The following is a 13,547-nucleotide window of genomic DNA, read 5'->3' on the forward strand; positions in this document are numbered from 1 at the left end:
AAAGACAAAAAGGACTGGACTGCTGCTGAGTGGTCCAAAGTTATGTTCTCTGATGAAAGTAAATTTTGCAGTCTGGAGGAAGAGAGGAGAGGCACACAATCCATTTTGCTTGAGGTCCAGTGTAAAGTTTCCACAGTCAGTGATGGTTTGGGGTGCCATGTCATCTGCTGGTGTTGGTCCACTGTGTTTTCTGAGGTCCAAGGTCAACGCAGCCGTATACCAGGAAGTTTTAGAGCACTTCATGCTTCCTGCTGCTGACCAACTGATGCAGATTTCATTTTCCAACAGGACTTGGCACCTGCACACAGTGCCAAAGCTACCAGTACCTGGTTTAAGGACCATGGTATCCCTGTTCTTAATTGGCCAGCAAACTTGCCTGACCTTAACCCCATAGAAAATCTATGGGGTATTGTGAAGAGGAAGATGCGATATGCCAGATCCAACAATGCAGAAGAGCTGAAGGCCACTATCAGAGCAACCTGGGCTCTCATAACACCTGAGCAGTGCCACAGACTGATCGACTCCATGCCACGCCGCATTGCTGCAGTAATTCAGGCAAAAGGAGCCCCAACTAAGTATTGAGTGCTGTACATGCTCATACTTTTCATGTTCATACTTTTCAGTTGGCCAAGATTTCTAAAAATCCTTTCTTTGTATTGGTCTTAAGTAATATTCAAATTTTCTGAGATACTGAATTTGGGATTTTCCTTAGTTGTCAGTTATAATCATCAAATTTAAAAGAAATAAACATTTGAAATATATCAGCCTGTGTGTAATGAATGAATATAATATACAAGTTTCACTATTTGAATGGAATTAGCGAAATAAATCAAATTTTTGATGATATTCTAATTATATGACCAGCACCTGTACACATATTCACAGAATTACAGTATTTCAAAAGGTCTTGGTGAGCATTCACGCAAACATTATATGTTATGTCTTAGGTGAACGTTTGGTTAACTGTTGGTGAAAACTTCTGATGTGTAACATTATATTAGATGCATGTGGTACAGTAGGTCTTAATATATAGGCTGCCTGTTTCATTAATGTTAATCAAACAATTGTGAAATCATGGAAAAAGGGATTTTAAGGTATGGTTGCTAGGTGCTTTTTTTTGTTTTGTTTTGTTGTTTTTTTTGGAGCCTTCAGAAAACTTTGCTGACTTTATCGATTTCAAACAGGCGTAGCTCAGTCATTTTTTAAATTTGTAAAAGTTTTTATAATAGAGAATGTATGAATAACAAATAATTTTGCAAATGTCACAAAAAGTATTACGAAATAGTTGTGTACCAGTGTTATTTTAGTATTGTTATTCATATATTTTATAGCGGCTTGAGAGGGACACACAGTGCCTCTTTAGCTTTCCTTTACTTCAGGATGGCCAGATAGTAAGGAGTGCCTCCATCACACCATGATTGACTCAAAGACTTGTCAATCAGATAATAGCCCATAATTATGGATTGTATTGAAAATAACATCAGCCCCCCCCTTTAATAATTACTAAAATTTTTGCTATATTTGTCAAATACAAGCTTTATCATATTTGTGTCGAGGCCAGTGAAAGCATTAGGAGGCCTAGTGAAAATATTGCAGTTGTTGAGCCCTGCTATATTCTTTCTTTTTCTTTAGAGCTAAAAATTGTCTCTTCTTGTCCACAGTGCCAATCAGAGGTCTATTTGTGGAGTTGATGATCTCGCCCTAGTGCCCGAGTTGTGATGTGGGGGTGCACCATGGCAATACAAGGTTCAATATTGAGCCTTGCTCTACTGTTCTTTGGGATTCAAGCTGTTCCTAACCCCACCAACAAACTAGTGAGGACCACAAGGGTGAGACGACAAGTTCCAGAAGGTGGGGGTCCCCCTAGTAACCAGACCCAGCCCATGATCTTCAATCATGTATACAACATCAACGTACCTCTAGAGTCACTCTGTTCAGTGGACCTAGACGCAGTACCAGGCCCGGAGATAAACAAAGGTACAACTGGGAGTGACAGGATGCCGACGGAGTACACAGAAGAGACAGTGGACTCGGACAGCCAGGTGACCTTCACCCATCGCATCAATATCCCTAAGCAGGCCTGTGCTTGTCCTGCGGCTACCACCATGGAGCAGCTGGCAAACCGCATAGAGATGCTGGAGAGGGAGGTGTCCTTGCTTCGAGCACAGTGTAGCTCCAGCTGCTGTGGAGAGAGCTCTGTTATGGGTAAGTTTAAGCATCTGAGGTGGATACACGTTGCTTGCACATCCTGCAGTATTATAGAATGTTGTGTGTCTGGGATCTGACTGGATTTGATCATTTAAGCATGCTTTCTGTTATGGTATTTTGTAAGAGATATATTTTTGTTTATGAATGATCTAAGTAAAGATGTGTTCAAGCAGTTTAAATCTGGAATTTCAAACTCCGTTATCAAATAAATGCAACCTCGATTGGCATAAGAAGAGACTTCTTTCAAAAACAACTCTCAGCGACCCCAAATTTTTGAACAGTAGTGCACTAATTCAATTTATCAGAGGTCTTTGGATTACATATACGTACAAAATTGGTATATAATCAGCAGTATTGACAAGAAAAAGAGAATATCACTGAGAATATCTCTTTGTTGGAGAACTTTTACTTTAATAAGCCATCTAAAACTGTACGTTAACACTATATTAAGCTTAAAAAATGAAACTGTTCAACTAATTTTAATTTTAGACTTGCTTCTCAGTCAGGCTCGAATAAAACTAAATCAGTAAAGTTTCTTTTAATAATCATTCATTAGAACTCAGAAACTATTTTTACTACTTTCTACCCCCAAAATTTTTCCTTGTACCTGTTTATGTTGTCATTAAATAGGAAACTGTACTGAGTTATCCTGAGATAGTTGTGTAACCCATAGATCAATTTAGAAGTGTCAATTCGTGCATAATAAAAATAAAAGTTCTAAAAGAGTCATTATGTCCTGTTGTGGCTAAATATACATAATCAAATATCAATGGATATATTATATAAACAGACAGTGTCTTTAACTTCCCTGGTTGTTTTATAGTGGATTACTTAAACTCAACTTCTTGAATCAGTTTCAAGTGGCTTTGGCTCGTTAGTGGACGAAAACAAAAGTGCATCCTGGTCCTTCTGTCGGTTATGATGTGACTGCAGTGCTAAGTGAAGTAGAGGCTGTACTGTGCATTGACCCATAGGGACAACAGAACTGTGGACGGTGGTAGTGTTGTGCTTGTTTAACGTCTCAAAGGGACACTCGAGTGAATTCACACCTGCAAACCTTGGCTGTTGAGTCCCTCCAGGGCAGCTAAAAACAGCTGAAACACTGCAGTAGTAAAGGGAAAGTCATATTAAGCTATACAAATGAGGTTAGATTGTGAACTAGATTAATTACAGCACTGCTGCTGGATAGGTCTTCCCCTCAAGCCTTTGATAAGTCCTCTGTTTGCTGAATCAAACCAGGCTACATATGCTGGAGCAAATAAGATTGCAAGATATTGCCTCAGAATTATTATTATTATTTTTTTTTTTCTGCTTCAGTTTAATTTTAGTCCAACTTGATGAAAATGGAATGAAAAGGAATAGCTCTACCAGTGTGAATTCTGTCATTATTTACTCGAGCTCATGTTGTTCCAAACATCTCTGATTTGGTTTCTTTTGAGGAAAATGCATTCATTTTTGACAGACATATTTAAACGAGTGTTCAGGATAACAAAAAGTGAGGTGGATGAAGACAAAAAAAGCACAACAAAATTATCATAAAATGGCTAACTTGTTTTGGCACCCATAATAATAGAAACAGGCTGTAATTTAAGTCGTTATACACTTAAAATCTGATGAATCAGTTGACCCAGGTCACAAAACCGGTTTGAATGAATAATTCATGAACCAAACAGGTCCAGTTCTTTATTTAAATCACAAAAATACTTGTTCAATCACAGTGTTAAAGTGCCCCTATTATGCTTTTTCAAACATTACCTTTCATGCAGTGTTAATATAGCTGTTTGCGAATGTAAAAGGCCTGAAGTTTTAAAGATCAAAATGCACAACAAATAAAGTTATTTTCTCCTAAAATAAAGAACTTATTCTGAACTGCTGAAAATGAGCTGTTCCTTCCTATTACATACCTACATAACAATGTAACAAATTTACATAATTCCAATCTACGCTCTTCACTGGCTGCTCGCGAACAACGTCTACTTTGACCCGCCCTAAAACACTGTAGTTGTAGCTGAGGCCTGGAAGAGTTTGGTTCTTGTTGTTGAGATGTTGAGAAGATGCTGTTTTCAGTGCTGCGAATCCACTTTGCATGCAATTCAAAAGGATGGGGACTCGTGCTGGAATTGAAAAACCAACGCCATCTTTCATATCACTGTATCAAGTACTGAGGAAGCCTCTGGACCAATCAGAGCAGAGTAGGCTTGCAGAAAGGAGGGGTTTAGAGAGACTGAATCCTTTATTGAACTGTTTCAGACACTGTGAGAAATCAGTTGATGCTGCAGTGTATATTATGAGAAAATTCAAATGTTTTTTGACCTTGGATGCATGTAAAGCTATTGTAGGAGAACTCTAAAACAAAATTAGGAACCTTCAAAATAGCATAATAGGGGCACTTTAAAGGATTAGTTCACTTTAAAATGCTTTACTCACCTTCAAGCCATCCTAGGTGTATATGACTTTCTTTTTGCAGATGAACACAATCTGAGTTATATTAATAAATATCCTGACGCATCCGAGCTTTATATTGGCAGTGAACGGGACAAACGAGTATGAAGCTTAAATATGGATCAATTTTCTTACACAAACAAATCGCTTCACTTCAGAAGGCCGTGTGGAGTATGTTTATGATGGATGGATGCACTTTCTTGAGCTTTATACTCATTGGTCCCGCTCACTGCCACTATAAAGCTTAGATGTGTCAGGATATTTATTAATATAACTCAGATTGTGAAAAGAAACTCATATACACCTAGGATGGCTTGAGGGTGAGTAAATCTTGGGGTAATTTTCATTTTAAAGGTGTCCTCGAATGAAAAATTGAATTTATCTTGGCATTGTTAAATAACAAGAGTTCAGTACATGGAAATGACATACAGTGAGTCTCAAACTCCATTGTTTCCTCCTTCTTATATAAATCTCATTTGTTTAAAAGACCTCAGAAGAACAGGCGAATCTCAACATAACACCGACTGTTACGTAACAGTCGGGGTGTACGCCCCCGATATTTGCATATGCCAGCCCACGTTTCCAACATTATAAAAGGCATTAGACAAGGGCAGCCAGTATTAACGTCTGGATGTGCACAACCAAATCATCAGACTAGGTAAGCAAGCAAGAACAATAGCGAAAAATGGCAGATGGAGCGATAATAACTGACATGATCCATGATAACATGATATTTTTAGTGATATTTGTAAACTGTCTTTCTAAAAGTTTCGTTAGCATGTTGCTAATGTACTGTTAAATGTGGTTAAAGTTACCATCGGTTATTACTGTATTCACGGAGACAAGAGAGCCGTCGCTATTTTCATTTTTAAACACTTGCAGTCTGTATAATGCATAAACACAACTTCATTCTTTATAAATCTCTCCAACAGAGCAGCATTAGCCGTTAGTCACGGAGCACTATCAAACTCATTCAAAATCAGAAGTAAACAATATAACAGTATACAATACTCACATAATCCGACGCATGCATGCCGCATGCATGACGAACACTTTGTAAAGATCCATTTTGAGGGTTATATTAGCTGTGTGAACTTTGTTAAGGCACTGTTCAAGGCAAGCGCAAGCTCTGTGGGCGTGGACCACGGGATTTAAAGGGGCCACAGCATAAAATCGGCGCGTTTATAATGATGCCCCAAAATAGGCAGTTAAAAAAATTAATTAAAAAAAATCTATGGGGTATTTTGATCTAAAACTTCACAGACACATTCAGGGGACACCTTAGACTTATATTACATCTTTTAAAAACATAATCTAGGGCACCTTTAAAGTGAACTAATCCTTTAACGGTCACCATCAGTCAAAATTTCTCATTGACGTTAAGCGTGAGTAAAATGATAGCTTTCATTTTTGGGTGAACTGTTTCTATAACTTCAACACATTTGTTCACTCTTAGGTCGCTTGGACTTCGTCCCTCAGTGTGGCCATGGCACCTTCAGCATGGAGGTTTGTGGGTGTGTTTGTGAAGAAGGGTGGATTGGCAAGAACTGCTCTGAACCCCGCTGCCCAGATGACTGCTCCGGCCAGGGCATTTGCATCGAAGGCGAGTGTGTATGCGACCGTAACTTTGGCGGTGAAAACTGCTCGGAGCCTCGATGTCCAGGTGATTGCTCTGGCAGGGGGTTGTGCATTGATGGTGAGTGTGTCTGCGAGGAAGCCTATGCTGGGGAGGACTGCTCGCAGGGCAGATGTCTGAACGACTGCTCAGATCAAGGAACCTGTGTGAACGGAACCTGCCAGTGCAGATCCGGCTTCCTGGGGGAGGACTGCTCTCTTATCTTCTGTGCTAATAACTGCAGCCAGAAAGGGGTGTGTAAGGATGGTTTCTGTGCCTGTCAAGAGGGATATACAGGAGATGACTGCACCTCAGGTCAGTGTTCAATGTGTATGGTTGAGTACAGTAAAATATATGGTTATATAATGATTTATTGTATATTTCATTACTTGACATACTGTATAATGTCTGTATACCCAGCCTGACTTAAATCTGCTTTGTAGCTTCAAATATAGTACCGGTTAAAAGTTTGGACACATTACTATTGTAATGTTTTTTTTTTTTTTTTTTGAAAGACACTTATGCTCATCAAGCCTGCATTTATTTGATCAAAAATTACTGAAAAAATCAGTAATATTGTGAAATATTTTTACAATTTAAAATAATGGCTTTCTATTTTAATATACTTTAAAATATAATTTATTTCTGTGATGTAAAACTGAATTTTCATCAGCCATTACTCCAGTCTTGTCACATTATCCTTCAGAAATCAGTTCTGTATTTTTGATCAAATGAAAGCAGGTTTTTGACCGGTACTGTACATTGATAATAACATGACATTAAAATTATGCAATATACATGAACAAATAATAATAATAATAATGTAACAAATCACACATCAGTGTACATAAGTGATTAGAAATAAGAAAAAATTATTTAAATATATAAATATAATAAAATGTGATGCATGACTTTTGGGTTTAAATTATAAGGCAACTATTTTTTTCCTATTAGCCATAATTTTTTTTTTTTCCCCCTTTAAGGAAACAGTACATCCGTTGTCATTTATACAGTAATTCCTGCCTTAATTTGCAGCAATTACATTTGTTGTTCTGTTAAATTTTAGCATTTTTTCATCGTTTTAACATTACAAACACTTACAAGCTTGCTGCATTGACACAGTACAGCAGTACAAGGGAGTAGTTAACCATTCCCCAGGAAAACGACTTTCTGCTAGATAATTCACACTTTCCGCCTTGTATATTGCAAGTGAATATTTAATGTCTGACCCACTTTGTGTTCTTTGAGCATTTAAAATCCATCAAAGAAGAAACTAAGCCATAACAAAAGCTTGTTTGAGAATATATAAACATAATTATCATTGTATATATTCTTTGTCTTTAAGCCAATTGCAGATAAACAAGCCAGTTTATTAAGTGAAGTCTAAATGCAACTGGTATATTGTGTTTCCACTATCAATATAAAAATCCTCTCTGGGAACAACAGTGTCCGTTTCCCTAGTTACGGGCACACACGACAGATGCTAAACCCCATGGTAGGCCCTCCGCTCCTCCAGTCATGGCTGTAAAATTGGTGACAACTCACAGCGTAACACCATTCATTTGTCAAAAGTCACATTCACTGGGGAAGATGTGTCATATTAACCAGGCCAAAGCAATTTCTCCATCACGCTTACTCAGGTTCACAGCTAGTCTGTGGAAAAGGCTGTCGAAACCCCACATCGCTGAAGACAGCTGTCATCTCACGAGTGCGAGAGGGAAGGGCAAATCATATTACCAACCCAGTTCTCTCCCTCTCATTTTCTGCAAGACTGAGTGGAGGCAAAATTGCTTATTTCATTGCAATTAGGAGAAAATAGTGGGGTGTTGTGCGCGAGAGATGGTGGAATACTGCGAGTGGCTGCTCAATTATTACTCTCCACACAGCTTCTGAAGATTCGCTCCTCTCTTAGGTCTTCATATTATCAAGGGAATGAATTAGGATATGGCTTTTCTTTCAGTTACTCTATCCAATTTTCTCATTTCATTAGGCAGATGAAACCGTAAGCAAAAAGCATTTTGCAAACAGGTAGCGATGGGGAGGGGGGTGGTGAGACATAATCAAGGAAAGAGGATGTGATGAGAAGTTCATTTTTTGAAAATTTCAAATAGCTCAAAATGATTTTTCTTTGACAATGACCATTTTTTTAATTAGCAGATATGTGCTATTCAAGGAATTAAATTGAAAACTTTAACATAGCACTATACCTGCTTTTACCAAGTCTTTTAACTCTAATTCTACAAAAAGAAATAGCAATTTACACTGCACACTTTGCCAAATACAGTCTTGAATTTATTCTAAAAGACTGTTATCTGACAGATTGTTGCTTTAGTACATGACAATCAATAATCTAGACAAGCAGGGCTGACCAGCTGAGAATAAATCCAGTTGGAATGGATTGAGAAATAACTGCTTGAATTTGTGACGCTGTGTTGAAGGACATCTAAAAATTAACTCACGACACATAATGTAAATACAACAAAACTGAACAATTAATAACTTGTATGAGAAATGTGCCAATTAATTTAAAATATGTTTCAACATATTATTTTAAAATATATACAAAGTTCTGTCATGAAACTCTAGATGGCACAGGCTAATAGGTTCTTTAACTCAACCTGCTCATAATCTATGGTTATCTATAGGGCACAGCTGATTGGTTCCTGCTTTATCAGTAGCCAATGAGCTTGCGTGCTCAACCTTCAAAATACTTTGGTAGCATTGCTTTAGCAGGGTAGTGCGCTTCAGAAACCCTCCTCCTTCCCCAGCTCCACCTGTATAGATCTGCTACGGGTAATTCATGTACGCTATATTGTAAAACAGCAGCATGTCATACTTGCTCACAGCAGTGTGTCGTGTATGTATTGGCAGTAGCAAGTCCCGTACTTGCTCTGCAGCAGCAGCAATAAAAGCAGCAACAGCAGCGTAGCAGATCTATCCTGCCAAGACCAAACATACAACATTGTCATACCCATTAACATGCTAAACACAAATATATTTCACAACAGTTTACTATAACTTTTTTTGTATTTATGTATTTTTGTGTTTATGAAAAGAAAAAAAAACCTATGTGCAAACATAATAAGTTGGATATGATATATCTTGTCAAAAAATTACAGTCCACTTTAAAATTGGTTGGTGCAGAGACTTCTATTTAGACAGACCATTGCTCCCTTTTATGTCTAAGACTGTATCTGCTTCGCTTCCTGGCTTCTTTTTCCTCCTTAAAAATAAAAAGGGGAGCTTGGCAGCTCGATATGGGTGAAAAGCACAGATGCCAGAGTGATAAATTTTGCTAAGTACCCTCCCTGGGACTTTTTTTTTTTTTTCTCTGTTTTGAGGGGTCTGTTGTAGAGGGGGAACAGAAGGAACACCAGCCTGTCCTGTTCGTGTGGAAGGAGCTGAATTGCTTCTTCAAGTCCTTAGTAATTCCTTAGGGGCCACTTATAGCTACTCCTATGAGCCCAGTATCAGGAGGAAGTCTCGTGTGTTCTGTGGACCCGGGATGCTTCTTAGTCTCATGGGTAGCCCAAGTGGGATCCTCCAAACTCTTTTTATAAGTAGCTACATTTTCAAACTTTTCAAGTTTATTACATCCTGGAACATCAATGTCAGATAATACTGCTGATACATAACTACATAACAGTAAACCTATAGTGCATATGTATGTGTATGTGTGTGTGTGTATATATGTATATATGTATATATATATATATATATATATATATATATATATATATATATATATATATATATATATATATATATATATATATATATTATTATTATTATTATTACAATTTAAAATAATGGTTTTCTATTTTAATATACTTTAAAATATAATTTATTCCTGTGATCAAAGATGAATTTTCAGCATCATTACTCCAGTCTTCAATGTCACATGATCCTTCAGAAATCATTCTAATATGATGATTTGATACTCAGTTATTATCAATGTTGGAAACAGTTGTAATTCTTAATATTTTTTTGGAATCTGTGATACTTCTTTCAGGATTCAATGATGAATAAAATATTAAAAAAGAACAGCATTTATTCAAAATAGAAATCTTTTCTAACAATATGAGTCCTTACTATCACTTTTTATCATTTTAACACACCCTTTCTGAATAAAAATATTATTATTTTTTAACCAAACTTTTGAACAGTAGTGTATATTCTTACAAAAGATTTCTATTTTAAATAATTGCTGTTCTTTTTAACTTTTTATTCATCAAATAATCCTGAAAAAAGTATCACAGGTTATAAAAAATTAAGCAGCACGACTGTTTCCAACATTGATAATAAATCTGAAGAATTACAGATTTCTGAAGAATCATGTGACACTGAAGTCTGGAGTAATGACTGATGAAAATTTAAGCAGAAGCAGAAACCAGAAATAAATTATATTTTAAAGTATATTAAAATAGAAAACCATTATTTTAAATTGTATTAATATTTCACAATATTATTATTATTTTTTTTCTCTTGTATATTTGATCAAATAAATGCAGGCTTGATGAGCATAAGAGACTTCTTTCAAAAACATTAAAAATAGTAATGTGTCCAAACTTTTGGCCGGTACTGTATATGTAATAATCTAACAAAGATATATAGGTGTGTGTGTGTGTGTATATATATTAGGGGTGTAACGGTACACAAAACTCACGGTTCGGTACGTACCTCGGTTTTGAAGTCACGGTTCGGTACAGTTTTCGGTACAGCAGGTGGAGAATATTGGTTGCAATGTAATGCTTCGGTACACACGTGCACCGTACCGAAAGCCCTGTACCGAAACGGTTCGGTACAAATACGTGTACCGTTACACCCCTAATATATATATATATATATATATATATATATAGGTAAATGCTTCCAGTATGATTCGCCTCAGATCACATAAAAAATCCATTTTCCAAACAGTCTCCTAAGAATGATTGCTTTTTGATCAGAATGATTCATATTCATATGATGTCCCTTTTTACACAGTGTCACCTCCTATGAATCTGCAAGTTCAGGGAGTGTCAGAGAACACCATTGATCTGCAGTGGGAGGGGCCAGTGTTCCTGACAGACTATCTCATCACTTACGCCCCCACAACCCCTGGCGGAGTCCAACTAGAGATCAGAGTCCAAGGAAACGTTACCAACACCACCATCAAAGGGTTGGAGCCGGGTCTGGAATACAACATCAACGTGTACGCAGTGATTGACAACATCATCAGTGCCCCTATGAACACCTTAGCCTCCACCTGTGAGTGCACTTCTCTCCTGAGAGCTCTTTTATTCAAATAACATCAGTTTTGGTCTGATAAGGCTTTTTTTTTTTTCCATGAAAATGTCTGAGGTGTTTTGCATATATCTTGAATGTGACATTTTCATTGTAAGTGCATCATTGTTACCCAAGCATGACCCAGGTTTAATAGACCTGGATGAGAGATTACACACTCCTTCACAATCCCATTTGCACACACACATACCTCATGTTACTTCTTCAGAGGAACAACTGGCTGTCTTTGCCAACAGGATATGATTAGACACCCACCACCTGGTGAGTAGCAGTGCCAGATTGGCAAAATGCTAGAGGGCCTTTCGTATACAGTCACTGCCTGTCAGCCTTGAGCAAAACGCCTCAGCCTAGAATAGAACACATCATAACAAATATTCCATTATTTGCGAAAAGCCAGTTGGGCATTCTGCAGACAAACACAAAGCACCACTGACTGGCCTTCTGTTTCGTACATTTTCGCAGGTAATTCAGAGATGATAATTAAGATAATCAGAACTTAATGAATTTGAAAGAAATTGCTATTTGCAAGTGGCATCTGGCTGGCATCCTGATCTGGCTTATACTTCTGAGATATTCACCTAGTGGAGCCGTAATTTCTATAATCTAACAAAGATGAGGCTAATGAACATTATTGCCCATTTTCTGCAGCTAAATTATATGCATGTGATAGCTAAAATCCTGTGCAATTATCAATAGGGAAACATTGCAAGAAAGGAATGATTAAAAGAAAAAGGAAGGGCTGATACAATTTAAAATATCTAGTTTAACATTTATAGCTTAATTTATTTTATAATTTATCCAGTCTTTAGTGTTACATGATCCTTCAGAAATTACTCTAAAATGCAGATTTAATGCTCAAGAAACTTTTCTAATTATTTTCGATGTTGAAAATGGTTATGCTAGTTAATATGTTGTGGATACATTTTTTCCAGTATTTGATTAATAGAAAGTTCAACAGCATATATTTGAATGAAATTCTTTTGTAACATTTTAAACGTTTTTACTTTCACTTTTGATCAGTTAAATACACCCTTGCTGAATAACATTATTTTTTCATTAAAGGTGCCCTAGATTCAAAAATTGAATTTACCTCAGCATAGTTGAATAACAAGAGTTCAGTACATGGAAAAGACATACATTGAGTCTCAAACTCCATTGTTTCCTCCTTCTTATATAAATCTCATTTGTTTAAACGACCTCCGAAGAACAGGCGAATCTCAACATAACACCGACTGTTACGTAACAGTCGGGGTGAACGCCCCAATATTTGCATAATGCCAGCCCATGTTCCCAACATTATAAAAGGCATTAGACAAGGGCAGCCAGTTAACGTCTGGATGTGCACAGGTGAATCAACAGACTAGGTAAGCAAGCAAGAACAATAGCAAAAAATGGCAGATGGAGCGATAATAACTGACATGATCCATGATAACATGATATTTTTAGTGATATTTATAAATTGTCTTTCTAAATGTTTCGTTAGCATGTTGCTAATGTACTGTTAAATGTGGTTAAAGTTACCATCGTTTCTTACTGTATTCACGGAGACAAGAGCCGTCGCTATTTTCATTTTTAAACACTTGCAGTCTGTATAATGCATAAACACAACTTCATTCTTTATAAATCTCTCCAACAGTGTAGCATTAGCCGTTAGCCATGGAGGACAGCCTCAAATTCACTCAGAATAAAACGTTAACATCCAAATAAATACTTTACTCACATAATTCGAAGCATGCATACAGCATGCATAACGAACATCTTGTAAAGATCCATTTGAGGGTTATATTAGCTGTGTGAACTTTGTAAATGCGCTGTAATATAGTCGACAGCTCATGTGGCAGGGACCACGCGAATTAAAGGGGTGGCGCTGCCTAAATCAGTGCATTGTTAATGATGCCCCAAAATAGGCAGTTAAAAAAATTAATTAAAAAAAATCTATGGGGTATTTTGAGCTGAAACTTCACAGACACATTCAGGAGACACCTCAGACTTATAT

At 37.0% G+C, this 13,547-nt stretch overlaps 1 protein-coding gene across 3 annotated transcripts in view; it reads left to right on the top strand.

Moving 5' to 3' along the window:
• tnr (tenascin R (restrictin, janusin)) overlaps window positions 1-13,547 on the top strand; it is a 248,174-nt gene that overhangs the window by 181,835 nt on the left and 52,792 nt on the right. For all 3 annotated transcript variants that reach the window (XM_048163014.1, XM_048163016.1, XM_048163015.1), the window contains 3 exons: window positions 1,662-2,205; window positions 6,107-6,580; window positions 11,252-11,515. In XM_048163014.1, coding sequence (XP_048018971.1) covers window positions 1,719-2,205; window positions 6,107-6,580; window positions 11,252-11,515 — 1,225 coding nt within the window. In that variant the 5' untranslated portion in view covers window positions 1,662-1,718. The remainder of the gene's footprint in view (window positions 1-1,661; window positions 2,206-6,106; window positions 6,581-11,251; window positions 11,516-13,547) is intronic.

This window comes from Megalobrama amblycephala, linkage group LG17 (genome assembly GCF_018812025.1).
Source record: "Megalobrama amblycephala isolate DHTTF-2021 linkage group LG17, ASM1881202v1, whole genome shotgun sequence".
In the NCBI taxonomy this organism is placed as follows: domain Eukaryota; kingdom Metazoa; phylum Chordata; class Actinopteri; order Cypriniformes; family Xenocyprididae; genus Megalobrama; species Megalobrama amblycephala.